Raw genomic sequence first — 21,942 nt, forward strand, 5'->3', positions numbered from 1 at the left:
ATAGAATCCTTTAAAATACTCGAGACGTGCAATCATCGCGCCTCCTGTCCAGGCGACACCTCGGCCATTGCGTCCAGCTTGGCCTTCTGGAGCTCTTCGATTTTCTCGTCAATCAGCGCAATCTCGGCCTCGATTGTGAGCAGCTTCTCGCTCAAGATACCCCGATACTCATCATCAGTGAGCGACTTAAGCGGAACCCACTTCGACTCAGCAATGCGCGTGAGAAACGGCTTCGAAGGCGTGTTCGCCTGTGCCAACTGCCATTTATCAATCGCATTGTACGAGACCTGTCCGACATACCCAAATAAAGAGAAAACAACCAATCCTGGGATGAGTCGACCACCTGGCGCACACAGTCAGTCAATGAACCCGACGCTTGACTCCCAGACCAAGTGTAAGGGATGGAAGAGAAGTACCCATTAGCTTGGTGACAGCGCCGCCAGCGACGCCGCCAGAAATAGTACTAGCATAGGTGCGTTGCTTCGAAGTCGCTTGATCCTCATAGTAATGCTTCAAGATATTACCCCTCAGCCCTGAAATGAAACCCCAGTCAGTCAATATCCCTGAGTAGGCTTCAGGGGTAACGAGGCGAATACTGACACCAAAAAGAGGTTCCACACACAAACCAGTGGATACCATGAGAGATGGAATGTATGACAGGATGCGGCGAACGGATAACGCCTGAGATGCCGCCGTAGATGAGACCAGCAGAGCCTGTATGGCTGTATCAGAAGTCTGCCACTCTATATGCAGGCGATGCCGTTGATCCGATAATTTGGTGAGGCTAAAACCTTGTCAGGGGATTTTGATGAAGATTGACGTACCACTAAGGGCACCCACTTTCAGCGAGGTTGCCAGTGCATTATACTCAGGTTGAGAATACGGGCTACCACTCATTTTGCGAAATTAGCCACGCCGCAACCCTTCAGTGAAGGTCTGCGAATCTGTAGTCCGCATGGATCATTCTTTTCGGTTGGTCAGACGGCTAATCATGTGACTGATTATACAGCTCATTCTTATATAAGCAGGATGCATAAATTTATTCCTCTTATATCCGCTTTTTAATTCCGCATCTCCGCCCATCATAACTGCAGGGGTAGAGTTCACTAGATAACGTGGGACTGTGTTATTTACGAAATAAGGTCTAGAATCGAACACGATAATGAATTCAAAATGAATGGAGCCGTCAATTCTCTAGATTCATGGGGTAATCGGTGGTCGATGACCACGGCCAGGTAGCCTGCGGGAGTCCAGATTTCCTACATTGGGTCATGCCATAACACCTTTAATCCTACAGTGTAATTGAAATTTCTCTACTTCCTTTGAGCTCTGCCGCATTCAGTACAGCGACAGGTGTTTAGGAATAGCATAGTTTGCTGACGATCGAGCTCTCAAATAGCCAGACGCGGACATCGCAAGAGTAATGGGCTTGTTGGGACACTGCTAAGATGAACCTATTAAGTCCTGAAGGCTTTAGGCATTTACAAGACATTTGTTTTGGGTACCAGCCAGGACGACTGGATAACTAGAATGGTGGCGTTACTGCGGCCGTATTAGGTACTTTCATGCTTTCATTCTTATTACGTTTGGTCAGACATTTAACGAAAACTAGGGTTTGCCTCCATATCTTTAGGACTTCTCTGGCTTCTGATCGAAAATAAAGACTCGTCAGGTAGACAGCTGAAAGGGCCTAGCCTCCTCGTACGGTTGGTAAAACAATGAACAACTGATGAGCTAAGTCTCCAATTCGAACCGCGCGATAATCTGCAATTCTCTTATTGACATCGTTCTCAATCACTGCTCGACTGATATTCTATTTGTGATATATGATAGACCACTAGCAAGGTGATGTCCAGGTGATAGCGAAGGTGTATTATCTAGCTGCTATCAACTTCGCTGGGCGAATTGGCCTTCGCCTGCCGACTTCCCGATGTCCAATGCTCAGTCCTATGGTTGCATACTAGCTCGGCAGCTCAAGAAGTGGTAGCTAACATTGGCAGAGAATAGGACGCAGTCTGCATTATGGCTATGCCAAGAAGAATTTGGCCTGTCCACCTGATCGCTTAGGTGCCAGCTGGGAACCATGAACGGCGGTATGCTTTTCCTCAGCTACACGTGTCCAGAGGCAGTGAGCAAGGTCTCGCTTGGTTTATACATGGAAAACCGCCGTACTCGACCCCATTCAGTGGGGAGGCTTTGTTATGAGAGGGAATGGCTAGAAACCAAGGAAAGCCTACCCTAAATAGCTATGATCGCTCGACTCAGCCAACCCAACCTTATTGAACAAGGGGACTGATGGCGAAATTGAAACTCTCATACACGACTACCCCTGTCATCTCCCAGGGGCTGCTGTTCAACAATGTCTTGGAGACCGCATTGCTTCAGAAATGAACCAGTCACATCAAGAAGGAGACGTACCTGACTTAGAGTTAGAAGCCAGAGGTCGTTGAAACGTCGGCTGCGTTGACATGGACCGGGGACACGGAGGTGTTGGATCTGAAGCCGGGGAAGGTGTTGGATGCAACCATAATGAGGAGAAGTGGCCCTAAACGAATGCCCGACTCACGGACTTAAGAACATCTGGCTTGGATACCGAAACAGGAGCGGAATGTATCATTTCCGATTGCCGAAGCGATCAGATTGGTGGAGCAGCACTAGACGATATGTTCTGTGCCTTGGTTTGGATTCAAGTGGAAATGGACACCAGACTCAGTGAAGATGAGACAGACAGCCAAGTGAAAAAGAAGCAGACCTCTTGCTTTGGCCCAGCTCATATGCAGTCAGCCCCTTTAGGATCGTCTCCCAGACGTCATGCCTCTAATGTGCCAAGGATCGCCGTCTCTCGGCTCCTCTCGGCTTGACAATGCTCACTGGCAAGTATAAGTGCTAGAATAGACCTTCCCTCGACTTAAAGGGAACACCTCGTCACACATATTTAAGACATCTGCCAATGCAGGCTAATGTCCTTGCTTCTGGAATTCTTCTAGCGCATGACAGCCACCAGCTGAATGCTATTTTCCAGCATATCCAGCCTTATTGTGATGCACATAGTATCCAGGACTCTAAGCAACCGGCTGGAAATCACTAATCCTATCTTCCAGGCAGGCATAACCCTGGATGAATTGATCATCTTATTGGCCCTGTTCTAGCCGGGTGATCAGCCTGCAGGAAAGTTGACGATGACCAGGCTTCGAATCCATCTCGGGTGCAATGCACCCTTAAGGACCATTAGCCGGTGTACGGTTACACACTCGCAAGATGACGACCTCCAGCATCCTTCCAGGGCACAACTGACGGAGAATTATCTCCATTCCATTTGCTCCGTCCCCATACCCCGCTTTCTTGGCTGGCAAGTCCCGATGGACATTGCTGCCGAAGCCCAGAGATCAGCCGTGCGCGATATACAACCCTCCCTGTGGCGCTGGAGATACGAGCGAGAGAGCAGACCACCCTGGTCGTCAGTCTGGCAACGACCTGACTATTAGTGCAGGTCTGATCCCTCTTTTTGAACGTCATTGTTGATCACAGATAGCGTTGTGTCTTCATCCAGCTTGGGTCTTGTTGTTTCGCAAACCGAAATCATTATGCCTCTTACCCTTCCCTGCGATGCCTGCTCGTTTAGACGAGTCAAGTGCGATGGGAAGAACCCGTGTAGCACCTGTCTGCGGCGGGAGCAGTCGTGCACCTATCTCAAGGTCCGAAAGCGACGCGGTCCGAAAGGCCCGAGACGATCAACCAACGCCAGAGTTCAGGCCATGCAAAAGAATCTCGGCATCGAGAAAAGCTGCTCCATGCGAGAATGCTCCCTACCGGCTTCGGACGGTACGCCTGCCTCGCCTACCTCTTCCGCCTCCAGCGACGATCCCCTGCTTGTCCGACGGCGGATTTCTCTGTCCACTTACTACACCTACATTGACATCTTCCGGAGCCAGCTCTACACTGTGTGGCCAATCGTCTCAACCAATGCATTGAAGGCGAAACTAAACGATATTAAGAATACACAAGCCCACGCCCTGGCAGCCGCGCTGTGCGCGGCAACGCTCGCCCAGCTGCGTCTGCCCGGTCATAGTCAGGCGCAGGAACCGTTTCTCGTCACCTCGGGCGACTTTGTCCGCGAGTGCATTCGGCTTCGAGCCGATTATGATGCTCAAAGCAGTGCCAGTTTGGATTCTCTTCTGACGTCGCTGTTCCTGCATATGTACTACGCCAACATAGATCAAATCCCGCTTGCCACGTTCGCTCTACGTGACGCCATTACCCACGCCCATCTTCTCAGCCTGGGGAATGTAGAGCTATTCAAGGATTCACAGGACCAGCAACAGTTGAGGCTTCGCATTTACTGGATCTTGCTAGTCACAGAACGGTAAGAACTTTGTCTTCATTCGTGCGACCGAGCTAAGTCTCGTAGTACTTTCTGCATGCAGCATGACCTCCCAATCACGCTACAAACAATAGGCGACTTACCAATTCCGGTTGATGACGGTGACACTGATCCAGCGTTTCTCAATGGGTTTTGCAACTTGGTCCGGCTCTTCACGCGAATCGACGGGCCACTGCTCCAAGCACCACACTTATCCACGTGTCCGACATACTCCAGAGACAAGATCACAGATATCCAAGCATCTCTCCAGACCGGAGCGACCAGGGACCCGATCATTGATGAAGTACAACGCGTGGACATCTGGATCACCTTGGCCTGGTTGAGCTCCCTGCTTTGGCAATATTCGGCGTCCCATTTTATGCTCACATCCGATTCGTCGAACGTTTTCTTCTCCCCGAGTTATCCATTCATTGTTGCGAGAAACTTTCTCTCACTGGTATGCGGTGCGTCGCTCGACTCAGTTCGTCCACATGGCTATGGCATGGTACGTTTCCCAACTCGTATCCTGCGAGCAGTACTGACGGGGAACGTAGGAAATCAAACTATCTCAACTGGCAAACTCGTTAATAGATGTCCTGGTATACGTCCCATCCTTATCTAAGATATATGACGGCTCCAACTGGGGACCTCGCCACGCAATCGTGGAATTGGAACGCTTACTGGACGTTGTTGCTGGAGGACGGTCTGAGAGATTGGATAAACTACACCACCGCATGGCGCAGATTGAATTTACCCCAGCCCCAAGGGAAGCTTTGTCGGAAAGCGACGACCAAGAGTCTGAAGGGCCACCTTCGGATGAGATATCTGAAGCGAATGACTTAGCTCCACATCTGAAGACCGTGGACCATTGGTCTGAAGACAAGAGAGGATTCATACTGCAGTTGGGCAAAAGAGATGGGGATCTCTCTGCCGTCTTCCCGGAGTTTGGCGTTGAAGTTGTATCAATCTTTCCGGCCGACGGAGATGAGTCTGGTAGATACGAGGGGATTTCATACGACTTCCCCGCCGATATTCTCGCTCTGGGAGCTCATATGCCTCATATACCGCAGTAACTCGGGGGATGTCGTTCGTTGCATTCGAAACATGACTAGATGACAACACAGAGGACCGGCATCGGCGTATCTCTAGAAAGTCTCATTGTCTGGTTGTCCGCTATACTGTCCACTTTGTTTGTTTGTACCGTTATTCTCCTGAAAGTATCTTTCTGTGTAATGTACTTCTCAAATCAACGTGGCGTGGCGCCTGTAGAGTGTGTAAGCGGGACGGCTTCCCTTCGCTAAAATTCTCGCTGCAACACATTCTCCTTCCAACAAACACCATCCGACAAGCACAACCAATCGATCACGAACTTGGCTGCTCCGACTACCGTGATACGCGCCGGATCACCGGAGATATATCCCAGGTACTACGTCAACGTAGCTCACCTCCGAAAGGTACTGGCGACTTGAGAACGAAAGGTGCTTAACAACAATTCCGCTCACCTAAACCTCGTGTGCCCAATCGTACCTAAACCTCCGAACCTTAGATGTCCGTGACAGAAATGGCTATGTGCAAACAACGGAAAATTGGGCGAGATGTAAGACACTTTGGCTCTGCAGGGAGGAGAGGTATAAATAAGAGCCAGTGCGCGCTCAATATGGGGGCACACGCGCGGATTGACTAGGCCCTGAGGCAGCAATGGCCGGAACTCTCCTCTCATGGACTCCCCTGGCTCTAGCTCTGATGGCTAGAGCTCTCAGTCAATTGCCTTTGACCGACTGTCCTGGATACAGGGTGATAAACGTCGAAGAACGACCTCGCGGACTGACAGCGGATCTGACACTCGCTGGTACGCCGTGCAACGTGTATGGAGTTGATATCGAGAACCTGAGGCTCGAAACCGACTATGATACGAGTGAGTCGACTACCTGTTTGAGTTCTGACGCTGACGGTGGATAGATCAAAGACTTCATGTCAAAATCTACGATGCGGATGAGAACGTCTACCAAGTGCCCGACTCTGTCTTCCCTAGGCCCGTTGTCAATGACCAAGCCTGTGCTGATGAAAACACCCCGGAGCTGAGGTTTTCGTACGCAGAAGATCCTTTCTCCTTCGCCGTCTCCCGAGCGAGCAATGACGAAACACTCTTCAATACTACAGGACATAATTTAATATTTCAATCCCAATATGTGAATCTCCGCACCTCTCTCCCACAAAACCCTAATCTCTACGGACTTGGCGAGCACAGCGATCCCCTTCGCCTGAACACTATCAATTATACCCGCACACTCTGGAACCGGGATGCTTATACCATCCCCGCGGGGACGAATCTTTATGGGGCGCACCCGATGTATATAGACCACCGGGGCGAGGCAGGAACGCACGGAGTTTTCCTTTTGAATTCAAACGGGATGGACATCAAGATTGACAAAAACTCTGATAATATCCAGTTCCTGGAATATAATATCCTGGGGGGCGTTCTAGACTTTTATTTCTTTGCTGGGCCAAGTCCGAAAGACGTGAGCGTGCAGTATGCGGAGGTTGCAGGCTTACCAGCCATGGTTCCATACTGGGGTCTTGGAGTATGTCTACCGGCCAGGAAACTATACATGGTGTCAATCACTGACTTTTCAGTTTCATCAATGCCGTTACGGTTACAGAGATATCTTCGAAGTCGCTGCGGTAGTACATAACTATAGCGAAGCGAGAATTCCCCTCGAAACAATGTGGACCGATATCGACTACATGGATCACCGCAAAGTTTTTACACTCGATCGAGAGCGATTCCCATTGGATACTGTCCGAGCTTTGGTGCAATATCTTCACCAGCGAGACCAACATTATATTGTTATGGTTGATCCCGCGGTAGCTCACTCTGAGAACGGCGCTTTCACACGAGGGCTAGAGAAGGATGTGTTCATGCGGAAGCAAGATGGAACGCTATATCAAGGTACTTTCTCAGCCTAGGCTTAACAATTAGCTACGTATCTAAACCTAATGGTATAAAGGCGCTGTCTGGCCCGGTGCGACAGTTTTTCCCGACTGGTTCCATCCAAACACTTCAGACTATTGGATCAACGAATTCGCGTTGTTCTTCAATGCAGAATCAGGAGTTGACATCGATGCCCTGTGGATCGACATGAACGAGGCCGCTAACTTTTGTGACTGGCCCTGTACAGACCCTGTCGCCTATGCGGAGGAGAATAACCTCCCTCCGGAGCCGCCAGCTGTCAGGCCAAATCCGAGCAGCCTTCCAGGGTTTCCGGCTGAGTTTCAGCCTGTAAACAGCAATAACAATAACAGTAGCAGAAAACGCGAGACGCAAGTTGTTATTGCAGCCAGGCAAGGATTTGTCAAAGTCGGAAACGACAATGGCAATGGCAGGAGGCTGGGTCTGCAGGGCCGCGAACTGATCGATCCGCCCTACAAGATCGCCAACGCAGCTGGGTCGCTGAGCAATAAGACTATGAATACAGACATTTTCCATGCCAATGGGCTTGCTGAGTATGATACTCACAATCTATACGGGACAAGTATGCCTTTTTGTCCTCTCATTTCCGGAGTATATGTTAATCAGGCACAGTGATGAGTTCGCTTTCACGAGACGCCATGCTCTACAGACGCCCAGAGAAACGGCCCCTAGTGATAACGCGCAGCACCTTTGCCGGTGCAGGCTCCTACGTCGGTCACTGGTAGGAGGCATTCCAATCCAACTGTCCTGAACCAGACTATTGACTGCGCGCAGGCTCGGCGACAACGCTAGCACCTGGACCAAATACCGCATCTCCATCGCCCAAATGCTCGCCTTCGCATCCATATTCCAGATCCCCATGGTCGGTTCTGACGCATGTGGTTTTACAGGCAATACGACTGAGGAGCTGTGCTCGCGCTGGGCAACCCTGGCCGCTTTTAACCCCTTCTTTCGCAATCACAATGAGTACGGGATGGTCTCACAAGAGTTTTACAGGTGGAACTCTGTTGCCGAGGCAGCAAGGAAGGCAATAAGCATCCGATACAGTTTGCTTGACTATCTTTACACGGAGTTCCATGAACAGACGGTCACGGGCGAGCCGTTTTTGCTCCCACTTTTCTTTGTCTATCCAAATGACCCCAATGTGGTGGGTATTGACTCACAGTTCTTCTATGGGGATGCGATTCTTGTCAGTCCTGTTATTGAAGAAGGTAAGACGGAGGTTCATGCTTATTTCCCGGGTGATTTGTTCTATGATTGGTACACAGGTCTTCCTCTTCGTGGAAATGGTGAGGTGATAACATTGACGGACATTGGGTACACTGACATCCCGTTACATGTACGTGGTGGGAAAATTGTGCCTGTACGGACCGGGTCTGCGGGGATGAATACGACGACTGAGGTGAGGAAGAGCGGGTTTCGGTTGGTCATTGCCCCAGGACTCGATGGTAGGGCTGCAGGCCGCCTGTACATTGATGATGGGGAATCGTTGGAGCAGACTGCCATGGTGGATGTGGTCTTTACCTATGAGGACGGTAGGGTGAGCGTTGATGGCGTGTTTACGCTACAGACTGATCTACGTGTTGAGGCTGTGACTGTGTTCGGGGACAATGTGGTCGAAAGGACTATCGACCTGCCTCTTTCCGGACCGGGAGGTGTTGAGCTGTAGCTCCCGCTTGACCTGGCATAACACTTCATTCCCTATCGATGTCATGCACCTAGTTATTTGTATGGAAACAAACCTCCTCCTTTCTGAACCGTCTCGCATTCACTCTCCTTTCGAACAGAATATCCATCTCCGCAAACGTCCTTCCCTTACTCTCAGGCAGTCTGAAATAAGACCAACAAAGCAATACCAGTGTAATCCCACCCCAGAAGAACCCGGCGAGTCCTCTCCAGTCCCAGGCCGTAGGGTTCAACATCCTCGGGACAATAATCCCATTCACGATCATGAACATGTTATATACATTTCTTGCCAGTACGATTGTCTTTCCTCGGAGCTGCGTCGAAGGGATCTCGGAGACAATACTATAACATACCGGCCCGATAGTGCAATCGTACGTAAATGTAAACAGTAGTAATAAAGAGCCAATAGCCCAGCTCGCTGTCTTCGTATCAGACAAAGAGGTAAAACCCACAGAGAAAAGTATGATGACCAGAAGGAGAAGACCGACGACGTAGAGGGTGCGCCGTCCAAACCGAGTCATTAACAACCACGAGACGAGTGTTCCGACGATCCCAAACGCGTACTGGCCTAGCGACATATTGAAGGACTGCGATACGGATAGACCTGCCTGCTGGTAGAAGTAAGTCGAATAGCCCATGAACGAGGAGCCACAGAGGGCCTGGATTGCCCAGGTCAGACAGGTGATTTCCGTGCGGCGGCGGTTCGTAGAGTGGAAGCAGGAAAGGTAGGACTCATGAGATTGAGAAACATATTCGTTTTCCATCTGGATGGTGTATAGCATCAGGGCAAGGGTGGTTTCTGTTTGGCCTCGTTCCAAAGCCTTGCCGGGTGTGGAGGATGAAGAAAGGGTGGAGGCAGAAAGCCTTTCGAGAACGCTTTTAGCCTCACTCAACTTTCCCTTCCTCACTAGCCACCACGGACTCTCCGGCCCAACCCACACAATGACCAAAATAAACGGCAGCCATACCCATTGTATCATGAACGGGATGCGATAACTCCATTCGTCACCTTGTCCCGCATCCTGGACTGGACCTATATGCAGGCAAGCCCGCAACACCCCCGTCGCCACAAACTGCCCAAGCACCCAACACAGATTGACGTACGTTGTCAGGTACCCCCTCAAAAGTACGGGACATACATCTGCCGCATACGCTGTTGTCACAGTTTGAAATACACCCCAGGGAATGCCGCAAAGAATTTCACCGACCAGCAATGTTGGGAGATCGGGTGCGAAGACCAGGATGAAAATAAACCCTCCAAGGGAGAGGGCCGATGCGAACATGAGCCGTCTATACCCCGTCTTTTCGATAACAAGGCCCGTGATGAACAGACCGAGTATTTCACCAATATACGCACCGTTTGTGAGGGCACTTTGCCAGGCGGCGGAGAGTTCGTGGGTTTCCACCTCTTCTCCCGGCCCTGGACTTGAGGATGCGTTGGAGGTGGAGGTATAGATGGGGGACCCGTACTTGCGCACGAACTCGGGAAACGCAAAAAAGGACTGTAGAAGGGTCGTGTCATACCCTTCCATTATTATTGCTAATGAGAAGAGCATCGACCACATCACGGCCTTTCGGTACGTGCGCAGGCCCTCTGTGAAGCTCAGGCTGTGTTCTTGGGCCGTTGCGATGCGGGCTTGCTCGAGGTCGATAGCAATTGCCCTCGATGATCCGGACCCTGATTCTGCACTGCTGGCCCGCTCTGGGTCTCGATTCTGATTCCAGTCTGTATCCATGTCTACGCCCATATCGCTGTCAGTTCGCTACAGCTGTTACCCCGGGAGCGCTTGCAGAAGCTTCGTAGCGGCACTGATGGAGATGGTCTAGTCTGGTACTGTCTGTGTGGCTCTTCCGTTGCATTCGATGCCGGCATTCGAGCTGGTCCGTCTGCTGTGTCGCTATAATACAGCCACAGTTTTAAGGAAGCCGGCCCTTGATAAGGAGACGGACACATGACGGAGCTAATGGGCCAAGAGAAAACATGAAGAGATGTGGTATGGCATGAGCATTTCTTTTTCTTTTTCTTTCCATTTCGCTGGAATTCTCGCTGATCGTTCTTCTACTCTCTGTGGAATAGGCATCCAGGACTGCGGGGTATGTGATTAGAGCTTACATTGAGTTACGCTTTCAACTCTACCACCGTTTGTGGATCTGTTTTTGCTCCCAAGATTGGACATTAATCTCCGAGACGCGACGCCAGCAAGTAAGCACTACGCCCTCTAAGCCTTGCCAAACAGTCCAGAAGCCCTCGCAGAATTTGATCGAGATTGATCTCGACCTCGACATCTCTAACTCCATTTTGTCTTGTCTGTATGACCGGCCGGATGTCGCACAGGCACTCGCAGATGTCGTACAGCTTCTCGTCCTACATCCGTCAGCCTCATGGCCATGTCTCCTGATGGGGCTATCCCAGTTGACAAACCATGATTGCACTCCAGTTATCTTGCAGAATTTCTTCCATACTCTGTAAAATGCCCAGTGTAGCCTTGCCTATAAGCAATGGCTCCTCCAGCCGCCATTGTCCCCCTTCTTTTACAAGCGCCGCCACAAACTCTCTCGGAGATGAAGACTGCTGGTGACCGGGGGTTCCCAGTTTCCACATCTCTGCGCGCAGCCACTCTCTCGTGATGGCGAGGTCAAGTTGCTGCAAGGGTATCCATGCCTCTGTTTCGAGACCCGTGTCGTCATACTCGTAACCTGCTGCTATTCTTGATGCATCGGTAGTAGCGGTGGTAACTCCCGTTCCATGACTCAGACTTCGAGAGATAGGTGTAACAAATCCCGCCGCTGTCCAACAACCGGACAAATCAACGTCCAACCCCCGAAATTGAGTCACCAGACGCACAAATCCAGGGATTGCGGTCACATGTTCCTTTTCGTCAAGAAGACTCGGTACCCTTGGAAGATTTATCCAGGGCCGAAGCGTGACTGGTTTGTCATGGATGATGCAGAAAGTTCTATGAGCCTACCGTTAGCCCAACTGACGCTCTACGTTCATCGAAGAAGCAAAGACGTGTGACGAAATAGGGAAAGTACCGCTCCGCGACAAACACGCCCCAGAACAACACCCTACTCGTCTCCGCTTCGCGCATGTCCAACTTTCGATGCTCCTCTTCTTGATGCATGCGGACAGACAGGAGCAACGTGATGCATTCCCTGAGGTACCACCACGCGTGCGTCATCTGTTTGAGACTCCAGTACGTCATGAACAGATAAAAGGAAGTGAGGATCTTGTCTCGGGCTTTGCTTTTGACTGAACCACCGTTGGCCTGCCCTTGTCGGCTTTTATGGTTGACTTGCGGGTGGTCGCTCTGCCTCTGGGCCTCAAGGGCTGCCTGGAGGTATTTCAGACATGCATGCTCATGTCCCTGAATTTGATCCATGGTAGCAGGAAAAGAGCTTAAACCTCGTCCGGATGAGAAAGTCAATTGCGCATACGTCACAGCACATAACGAACACAGTAATGCGTATTGAGTCGGATCAAACCCATAATTCTTTTCATAATTGGAGTTCTGGCCACAACCTCCAGCTCTCAAGGTATCCTGGATTTCGCGAAGATCAGCAACAGGAAAAAGCGGGTGCAGTTTTTCGATATATACGGATAATATTCCTTCCAGACTCGTCTCCAATCCCGCCGTCCTACCTAAGGAACCCAAAGGGACGTCCGGATTGAAAGCCCTGTCCAGGCCTGAGTTTTGTGGAGGCCGAAGCTGCTGGCCTGAAGGGACATCTTCAAAGTCAAAGTCCAGGTCTAGGTTCAATTCTTCGTCCGGCTCTGACGCTGTTCCTGCTCCCGAGTCAACACTAGACTGTATCCCCGAGCTCGAATGAATCTGTATAGACGCCTCCACACCCAAATCCGTTCCCACATTTCTGCTCATCAAGGACGGTAGTGGCAGCGTCTCACTCGACCCGCATACCGAAGTGGTCAAAGGCCCCATCAGACTAGGAGTCGACACCGATTCCGAGCCCGAGCCTGATGCTGTAAGTGCTGTGCTATAGATCCGTGGATAACTATGCACGAATTTTGGCCCCTTTTTGCGCAGGATATCAGTATAAGTACATGGCTGGCGGAGGCGGCGGCAGCGGGCACACGGGGTACGCCGGTCGCATTTCACTTTGCGTTTGCGGCAGATGTCGCAGGACTGCATTTTCTTATTTCTTTCAAAAGTTCGTAGAGCCTTTATTCAGACAGAGTCGCGTATATAGATAATGATCCGGGTCTAAAGGCAGGTATATCAAATGAGGCGGTGATGGGAGTGGTTAGTCTGGGGTACTCTGTCACAGTATTATCTGTCAGATACGTATATAGGTAGTCAGCCTAGAACAGAGTGAGAGGCGAAACTGCGCGTGCTCCATCCGAATGAGAAGCTCGCTCGCTTGAATTCTCGTTGGGCCCGAGGCATCGTGATCCCTTTCCAATTGGAGGAGCAAGCATCGCGGCCTTCACTGCCCAGTTCAGGCCAGCCCTAACCCTGACTGACCCCTGGTACATAAGTTTCTGTCTGCATAGGTAAAAGTGTCACTCACGCATGCCTTTGATGACTAAATCACTGCCCACTCCTTGTCAATAGCTTTACTCCATGAAATATAGGTCTAACCATGAATGGCGCGTCCTGAGTACCGTATCTGCCACACTGCCCCTGGCTTTGGTTATTATGATGCTGCACGCCAAATAAAATCCCCAGAACACCATAAGTCTCGAGCTATACGTATTATGCAACAATATGCGGTTCCAGGGTACCTGCTGAAGAAGTGGCACTCATTCCTCACGATCCTAGTAGCCGCATCAGCGCCATATATTGAATACTCATATCCGACAGTGAAAATCCATGACCTGATGTTCCTCAGGTTCGTTCTGCAAAACATATTTTGGACAGGACGAGATACTACAAATGTGAATGAACGAAGACATTGCGAGCAAGTTCCAATTTTTGTTTTTGAGACCGTGTAAGATTCGCAGTTAAGCCATCATCAGAATCTGCCCATAGAGGTGCAGTTGAGCAAGGTCAGATTTTTTATCAGTAAACTTACAGAAACAGATGAAACGGTTATACGGACCCTAGATGCAGATCAGACTTCCATGAAGTCAGTGATGAGACAAGCTTGTTCTGATGAGCATGAAGTTGGACTGATGGCCTTTGCTTAACTGTTGTGCTTAACTGATATAGCTACCCTAGGCCAACAGAAAGAGGCTCCTGGTTATCGAATGGGCTCTATTACCTATGCCTGAGACTCAATCCAGACCTGCTTCTCTACCTTCACAGCGCCAACGAATTGTCGAGACCTTCTACCACTATCCCACGGTCACCAGGAAGAACCACTAGGCCGGAATCTACAGGCGCAACCAGCGCAATCATACGCCGTCAGCAAGTTTCTGGAGCCCAGGCGCGCAGGAGCGACAGAGGAGACAGGTTTATGGATAAAAAAAAAGTGGCCCGAAGTCAAATATGCTTGCCACCAGCCAAGTTTTCTGCCAGAAGAAATGAATGTAATTGAAATACTTTAAGAGACTTTAGTCGATCTTCATGGCTCAATAACGGCGTTGTTGATTTTTGCTCTCAGAATGCTATATGGTACTTGGATAGTGGCAGCCTGCTGCAATATATATTAAGAGAGGGTACCCAGAGCTCAAGAACATTTCCGTTGAAATGAATGTCATTCTTTTTTAAAAGTAGTATTACTTCTACAACTACTCTGACAGCGTTTCTATTGGTACACGGGATGATGATACAGCGAATTCAACATTAACTTAAGACCATCCACCCCACCACTCCCTAACAAACCAACATGCTTCGTCAGTGTCCTCATCAGCATCAGCACCAGGACCAGCACAGCCGCTGCTCTTCCGCACAACTCCTACATCAGTCAGCCATTCGAGCACCATGAGCACCTCCCAATCACCCATTGTCGGCTTAATCGCGCTGGCCAACCGTTTCGCGGATATACCCGGTCTCACGGCAACAGTGCCAACGATGGCGCCGACGGCAAGATCCCAAAGGACCTGGATAAAACCTCCATGGATATCAAGCCACAGAGGGTATTTCTCGGGGGCAGAGACTGTTCCCGCTCCTGTCCCCGTATCGTCGGTAGAGGTAATAATAGGAATACGCGGCGGACAGGGCGGTGGGATAGTGGACGCCTTCTCGGAGACCGGGTTACTCGTGACATATCTCCCAGCAACCGGGTAGACATCGACCGGGAAGCGGAGTTTATCTTTGTTCATCATGCGCGTGAGGTACCCACCTTCTGTAAGGCCAAATTTGTCCCGAGGGGGATCGCGCGGGGCCAACTTGATCCGGCCTTCAGAGAAAAGGTTGATTAGGGCTAGGATGTCGCCGTCTTCGGCGTTAAAGGCGACACTAAAGACGCCTTGTTGGGTCAGTGCCGGGTCGAGAGTCTCGGTCTTGAATTTAGACGCGCGTCGGACGTCAGTTGCTTCAATGGGCCGTTTCTTGCTGAGAGTCTGGATAAAGTAGTCTGTGATGTCGTAGTTACGGCCCGGGACAACGCGGCCCTTGTTCGCCTGTGAAATAACCCGCTCTGTTATGAGAGATTGAAGTGCGTTGTTTAGCAGGCTATTGTCGATGCGGGATAGGGTATCCCGGGCGTCTGCAGCACGGTAAACTTCGGCCGGAGTGAAGACGTTTGCTCGAACGCATGTCTTCACTGCCTCGAAGCGAGAAAGCTCTAGGCGCCGTCGCGAACAGTAGCGGCCTACCTCGTACGGCAGCGGAGCGGCAAACGCTATGTTCGATATCAACTGTTTCTTGCGATTAAGGGTGACTGCCGTTGTCGTTTGGTATAGTTCATCCAATGAACCTAGTGGTTCCTCGCGGAGCTCGAATATATTGTCGAATTGCTCCCTTGTGGCAGGAAGATCCGGAGTCCGGTCTGACTTCGGGACATCTAGATTCGCGTTGGCCCACTCAATAACTGCGTTCCAGTCGTACCCTTCAAGATTGTTGTAGTCAATTTGCGGGACTTCATTGTTCGCGTACGCGTCGACGAATCGTTCTTGAAAGTCATACTGCATCTTCGCGATTTGCAGTCGGTTTTTAGCCAAGAAAATCTTGCCTTTATCTTGTATCACCTTCGAATCTTGCTCCGGAAAGCAACACGATACTAAGGGCCAGTCGACAATGTTGCCGTTGGAGCCTCCAGCTAATGCACGTACGGCGACAATTGCCGTCATCAGTTTCTGGTAAGACGAACGTGAGAAAGGCAGCGGAAGCCGATTACGGCGGAGCTGTGTTCGACTAGCCGACGGGGATGTAGATTCGTTTCCACTTGCCAACATCTCGTTCAATTTTTCCAGGCGACGTGGTCGAGGAGGCGGGGGAGGATTATAATGGCGCATGCGCATTGCGTCGCGAGGTGGAGGTGGCGGAAATACAGAATGCTCTTCCAAGGTGAATGCTGGTGAAGAACCTGTCTGACGCCGTGTGCCGACAGCCGGTTCCTCATAGATGAAACCCATTTCCTCAGGATGAAATCGGATACCACCCTCGATTGGAGCACTTTCGAAAGAATCTCTAATTCCATGATTGATGTAACGTACATCCTTGCTTCTCTCCTGCAGGAGTCTTTCATTTTGAAGCTCCCACCGAAGAATCGCGTTGGTGTCTCGGATGAAGTCCCTTGATCTCGAGTCAGTCTCTCCCGGGATACGTATATTACGTCTCCCAGCTTGCATGAGTTGATCGTCGAGTGAATGGGGCAGATGAGCCTCTTGCTTGCGCGTCGAACGGTTGTGGCTTGATCTTTGAATAGACCTTGACATAAAGAGAGCTGCTAGGCCTGCATTGGTAGAGAATGTCCCGTTGTTTGGACTAAATGTTTGATATGGGTTCATTAGCATCAACGTTGCGCGTGCCATTAATACTTGCTTCGCGCGGCTTTGAGGGGCTCTAGCCAAACTGAAAGTCGCCAGGCCTGCATCTGTCGAAAAAGTCCCATTCAGCGGGTTAAAGGATTGAGCCGGACTCATCAACATCGCGTACGGTGCCAACAAAGACAAAGAGAAATTGATGCGTTTCAGCTGGCGATTATCAACAGTCTGGATGCTGGAAGGACGATGTCTCCTTCCGCCGTGTTTACGGAGAGCCCCAAAGCTGGGGTCATCCGTAAACAAGGGAGCCATCCCAGGTCCTGAAGAAGGTATATACCAATCAGGACGTGGCCGTGACAAAAGTCTGATGACACCTGACGGGCGTACTTCTTGCATGCTCTCCCGCATTTGCTCGATTTCCAGACGCCGATTCAGTCTTCGTTGGATAGTAGCCCCCTTTCTCTTCTCCAAGGCCTGGACAAGCGCCGGTTTGTTATGCAGCTGCACAGTGAGGCCGGGTTCGACGGGGATTTCACCCCCCCTAACAAGCTTAGATCCAGTCCCTTGTTTGGTGAGGTTCGGGTCAACGTCAACGCCAGGCGGGAAATAATGTCGGGCACCTGATGCTAATATCTTCTCCTGCATCTCTTTTATGACCGGGTCATCTGGTGCTAATTCCGCCTTACAAATGATGGTCTTCGTAACCATGACTCCTTTGCTGTCTTTACCACAAAAGGTCTGTTGCCGAAGTTTCCCAGCATCTACCAAGTGCTTTACCGCATTTCTGAGCGTGCGCATATCGGGCTTCTCTTTGTACTTGGTTTTCATCCAGGCTGTCACAAAAGGATACCAAAGCTCAGAACCCATTGGAAAAGCACCTCCTGCCTTCTCCACAAGGTCCATGACAATTCTTCTTCGCAAAAACGCAACCGAGCCTCCTTTATCTACAAGCTTTGATCGTGTAGCTCTCCTTGATGATGTTTCAGGAGTTGGTGTTGCATTGGATGCGGAAGTCTCAGTCTGAAAAGCAGCAGGCGTTGCTGACTGCAGTCTTGACGGTACAGGAGAAGATGCAATGATGGGGGCTTTGGCTACGGTGCCAGAAACCGTCGCAAGGGGGGCACCATCTTGCAACTGCGGCGATTCCAGCGTCCCATTTTGACCTGTTGGGGTTTCAATGGCTGATTGAGAAACAAACAACGTATTTTCGCTGCGTGCTGACTGTGAATATTGCACAGGTCTGGAGGACTTGGGTGATGATTTTATCGAGTTCGCAGCAAATTCACCATTTTCTTGTGGATATAGCAGAGATTTTGATGCTTTGCTGGCTTGTCGAGTAGTAAGCTTTCGACGAGGGCCTTTTGGACCATCTCCATCAGTTGTTGGCATGTCATGTGAAAGCTTAGCAGATTGTCCGCCCCGTTTACGAACATGGATAACATCTTGATGTCCACTTTCAGGGGACAGGGTTCTCTTCCTCTTTCCTTGAATGCGAGACGGCGTCTGAGCTTCGTGCGCGTGTGCTTCCGATGCTTGCCCATCAGCAAAAATGTCCTCGGCAACTAGCTCCTGAGAACTCCTGAAACCGTTGCTAATGCGACCAGTACGACGGAGCTTTCGAGCCTTTGGAGACAAGGTACCTGACTCCGAGCCAGAGTCATGTTGATGGGATCTTTTTGTTCCATGCACAACATTTGTTTCCTCCGCGCTCCTTGGTGGAGCACCCCGAACAGCAGTTGCTGACAAGCGCGGATCAATGGTGAAAGGTTCAGGCGACTGAGATGCAGCCCGGGTGATATCCAGGCTTTCATTGTCTGTTCGAAACCATGGGAGGTCTAGCAACTTGGTAGACTTGAATACCGCAACTCGACTAGTGGGTGGACGCCCTCGTTCCTTGCCAGCTGGCTTCCGTCGGCCCCGTGGAGTAATATAAACTCCAGGACCTTGGCGGTCTATAAGCAGAACACTATATTCGGTCCACGATTCATCGAGGCCCATAGCTTTGAGTTTCTCCAACTCAGACATTCCAGCAAAGTTTTGGGATTCACGTTTAATCTTTCGGGGACGCTTTGGTACTGGCGTACTGGCTAAGTTTGCGTCTACACTGGACGCCCGTTCTCTTTCAACTTCCAGCAGCGAAGTTGTATCTGGAGTAGCCAGTCTTCCAGCTGGTGACTGCACAGAATGTCCTTTGATTCCATACTGGATAGCTAGGCGAGACAAACAGGAGTCAGCATTATCTCCTGAGGGAGAAATTCGAGGACTTACCGTATGTGCCATCATCTAATTCTACAGCCTTGGGGTCGCTACTCGAGATGTTGTAATCCTTTGGTTTAACAACCCACATGCAGTCGGAGAGAGAGCAATCGCCATTCTTCACCAAGTCGCTAGCTGGGACGTCCTGGGGGAGCCCGTAAGCATCAAGCTGTGGTTCGGCGTGTACGGGCGGAATGGAAACGGTGTTCGATCTGTTATTCCTTGGGATGAACTCAACGGCTTCCCATGAGGACTCTCCAGCTTCAACCAATTTGCCAAAGTTCCTCGCAGAGTAGTGGATGTAATGCGTAATGGTGCGTTGCAGAGCCGTGTCACGCACGAGAGCGAGGTGGCGTAAGTGTGGAGGTTGCGACAGCTGCCAACATTCAGACAGACGGGCCAATGTGTTTTCCAACGGTCGGCGCCAGAGCACTCCGGAAAAGGTTCTTATGACATCCTGCGTTTATTAGAATCGAGGCTAACGACGAAGAACATTGACTTACAGAGTTGGTAGACCCCATAGTCCCTGCTCGGTCAACAACTTCAAATAATTGGTTATGGATGACTCGGTCAGGGCTCCAGAGGGGAAGAACACGCCCAGAAGCCTCCACGCCTTGTTCTCCTTCCATCGCTCGGATATCTCCTACGGCGGGCGCTTCTCCGGTTGCCTCTTCTCCCTCTGCGTCATCCTCAAATTCGGCTTCGTCATTCTGTTTGATGTCTGAATACATATGAATGCTGAAATCGTGGAACAATTCAATGTCCTTCGCCGTGGGTTCTCGCACAAGCATTACACAAGGGTGGTACTTCTTCATGGTCTTAGCATACTGCGACATGGCTTTGACCCGTTTGACTACGCCTATGCGCTCGAACTTGCGCAGTGCACGAGAGAGAACCTTCCAATGCCAGTGATCGTTGAAGCCCAGCACTCTCTTCAGATCGTTGCGCGAGATGATTTTATGCTCTCGCAAGATTCCGAAAAGCGTGTCGGTGAACGAATTGAAATCAATCATCTTGACGGCATTTGGTCCATCTTCAGAAGTGCCGGCGGCTGATTTTCCGGCATCTTGCGATACGAACTTGCGCAGTGTGCAGAGGCTGGTACGAGCACCCTTCAGTTGGATGGCTCTCTTTTCGATATACCCCTTTTGTTGCAGAACATCCGTCCGTTTCGGTACTGATCTTTTGTCCTGGCCGCTGAGTTTTATCAAGTCTGGCTGGGATATCCCACTAGACTTCCGAGAGGCAATGATAGAGAGAAGCGCGAACTCCATGGGAAGAACTTTGGTGTCATCGGGTTCATGGCCGGTGATGGCGAGCCATGTTCGCTCCAAGGAGACAAACACATTCAGCGGTTTCTCCTCCGCATTGTTAATCGCGTGTTGACGCCTTTCGGCCTGTTCAAGGCTCAGCCCATTCCCCTCCCGGCCCTTTCCTACTGAAACTTCAGGATTCTTGGTGAGCCACTGCCAGACTTTCTCCTGGAATCGCCTGTCAACAACTGGTGCGTGGCCAGAGCCATCTTTTGCGCATTTAGCATAGAATAAGTTAATGAATGATAAGATGTCTGCGGTCGATGCGCCTAAAGAGTGTCAACCGATTTGCGGACATTTAGATAGAAAACCCCATTGGGCGGGGCGGGTGCAGGGGTGGATCTTTATCACGAAAAGCTTCAATGTACCACTGACCTTGAGTGCCGCAGAGCGCAATCTCTGCAAGCAAGAAATCAATCAAGTCTCGTAGGCTAGGAGCCATGGCACGTCCATATCCTCATGTGCTATGATATCGGTTTGCTTTCCAAGTAAGTGCGCATGTTATGAACGAGATAAAACTTGCCACCAAAAAAAAAACGTTGGCACAAATGAAGAGAAAGCGCGATTCGAACCGCCGTCGTGGGAGAGAAAAAGTCGAACGTAGGTGGGGTGACGACTACCTACACGTGACTTGTTCATTGACGATTTTATGCCTCAGGCAAGGTTCTTGATTTGCGGGAGAGTTATACGCTTGGAAGAATACAAAGATCTATAACTGTTATATACACACCTTATGGGCATCCTTATACTGCCTGGAAGAACCAGTATAAATTCAGGCTGAGAAATATCCGGACTGTCAACAGCTCTCTGTCGGGATTGATGTGACTATTTGCTGCAGGAACGAGAATGGTAGCAATAAACATCTCCAAAACTATTATCAAAATACTAGCTTATATATCTTGGTAATATATATTGATCGTCTTCGCTCAAGTACGTACTATCACTTTTCATAGTAAAATCCTCCCGCGCAGCTCAGCTTGCAGTCTATGGCATGGTTCAGCAAACTAGGGAAAGGTCAGCCGCTCGTCTTATTGTCTTTGTGAGGTTTAACTGGGACACTCCCAAAGTCAGCAGCGACAAGGAAATTCTGTTAAGACCTGCGGAAACCCATCTTCATTGGGTTATGGGTACTTCCATCTTCATTACGAACGACCTCGGCAGTGTTTCAGTATCTAGATCCTGGGGAGAGAGGATATGTCCCGCAGGCCTGAGCAATTTGCATTCGGGGAATCCACAGAAATAGCTGCGACGTTCCCATAATCCGTCTTGATGACAGGGGTCTTCGAAGGGTTTTCGAGAGCCTTTGCTTCAAACCCCGGCTAGTTGCAATTCTCCTGACCCCTGAGTCTATAACGGTCGACTGTCCGATCCGCCTGTGAACGAGCGTTCGTTATACCAGCATGCTGCACCCTTCTTAGCTCCATGAGTGTACAGGAAGGCCCAAAGCGACTGATTGCCGGGTGGATAAATATAGAGCATCCGGATCGACGTAATTACCAGCATCAACTAACGAATAATATAAAAG

General features: G+C 50.3%; 6 protein-coding genes across 6 annotated transcripts, besides 1 other annotated feature; 2 read left to right on the top strand and 4 right to left on the bottom strand.

The window, feature by feature from the left end:
- Positions 1 to 21,942: part of a sequence feature (contig 1.128 1..280307(-1)) that runs on past both edges of the window.
- ANIA_07347 (uncharacterized protein) lies at positions 33 to 1,023 on the bottom strand (the record flags this gene model as incomplete). Its single annotated transcript, XM_050611870.1, has 2 exons — positions 417 to 1,023; positions 33 to 343 (listed from the first exon to the last, which is right to left on the bottom strand). The coding sequence occupies exons 1-2, from the start codon at positions 637 to 639 to the stop codon at positions 33 to 35; spliced, it is 534 nt and encodes a 177-aa protein (XP_050467848.1). The 5' UTR covers positions 640 to 1,023.
- ANIA_07346 (uncharacterized protein) lies at positions 3,585 to 5,433 on the top strand (the record flags this gene model as incomplete). Its single annotated transcript, XM_675523.1, has 3 exons — positions 3,585 to 4,363; positions 4,409 to 4,865; positions 4,915 to 5,433. The coding sequence occupies 3 exons, from the start codon at positions 3,585 to 3,587 to the stop codon at positions 5,431 to 5,433; spliced, it is 1,755 nt and encodes a 584-aa protein (XP_680615.1).
- ANIA_07345 (protein agdC) lies at positions 6,059 to 9,000 on the top strand (the record flags this gene model as incomplete). The annotated part of the gene is made up of 6 exons (XM_050611871.1): positions 6,059 to 6,275; positions 6,320 to 6,942; positions 6,995 to 7,310; positions 7,369 to 7,893; positions 7,944 to 8,052; positions 8,106 to 9,000. The coding sequence occupies 6 exons, from the start codon at positions 6,059 to 6,061 to the stop codon at positions 8,998 to 9,000; spliced, it is 2,685 nt and encodes an 894-aa protein (XP_050467849.1).
- Positions 9,050 to 10,753, bottom strand: ANIA_07344 (uncharacterized protein; the record flags this gene model as incomplete). The annotated part of the gene is made up of 1 exon (XM_675521.1): positions 9,050 to 10,753. One exon carries the CDS (start codon positions 10,751 to 10,753, stop codon positions 9,050 to 9,052), a length of 1,704 nt encoding a protein of 567 aa, XP_680613.1.
- On the bottom strand, positions 11,194 to 13,168 carry ANIA_07343 (Zn(II)2Cys6 transcription factor; the record flags this gene model as incomplete). Its single annotated transcript, XM_675520.1, has 3 exons — positions 11,194 to 11,382; positions 11,440 to 11,974; positions 12,054 to 13,168. The coding sequence occupies 3 exons, from the start codon at positions 13,166 to 13,168 to the stop codon at positions 11,194 to 11,196; spliced, it is 1,839 nt and encodes a 612-aa protein (XP_680612.1).
- On the bottom strand, positions 14,770 to 20,859 carry ANIA_07342 (putative TFIIIC transcription initiation factor complex subunits Tfc3; the record flags this gene model as incomplete). Its single annotated transcript, XM_675519.1, has 4 exons — positions 14,770 to 19,058; positions 19,117 to 19,480; positions 19,608 to 20,626; positions 20,793 to 20,859. 4 exons carry the CDS (start codon positions 20,857 to 20,859, stop codon positions 14,770 to 14,772), a joined length of 5,739 nt encoding a protein of 1,912 aa, XP_680611.1.

Source organism: Aspergillus nidulans, chromosome IV (assembly GCF_000011425.1).
Source record: "Aspergillus nidulans FGSC A4 chromosome IV".
Classification (NCBI taxonomy): Eukaryota; Fungi; Ascomycota; class Eurotiomycetes; order Eurotiales; family Aspergillaceae; genus Aspergillus; species Aspergillus nidulans.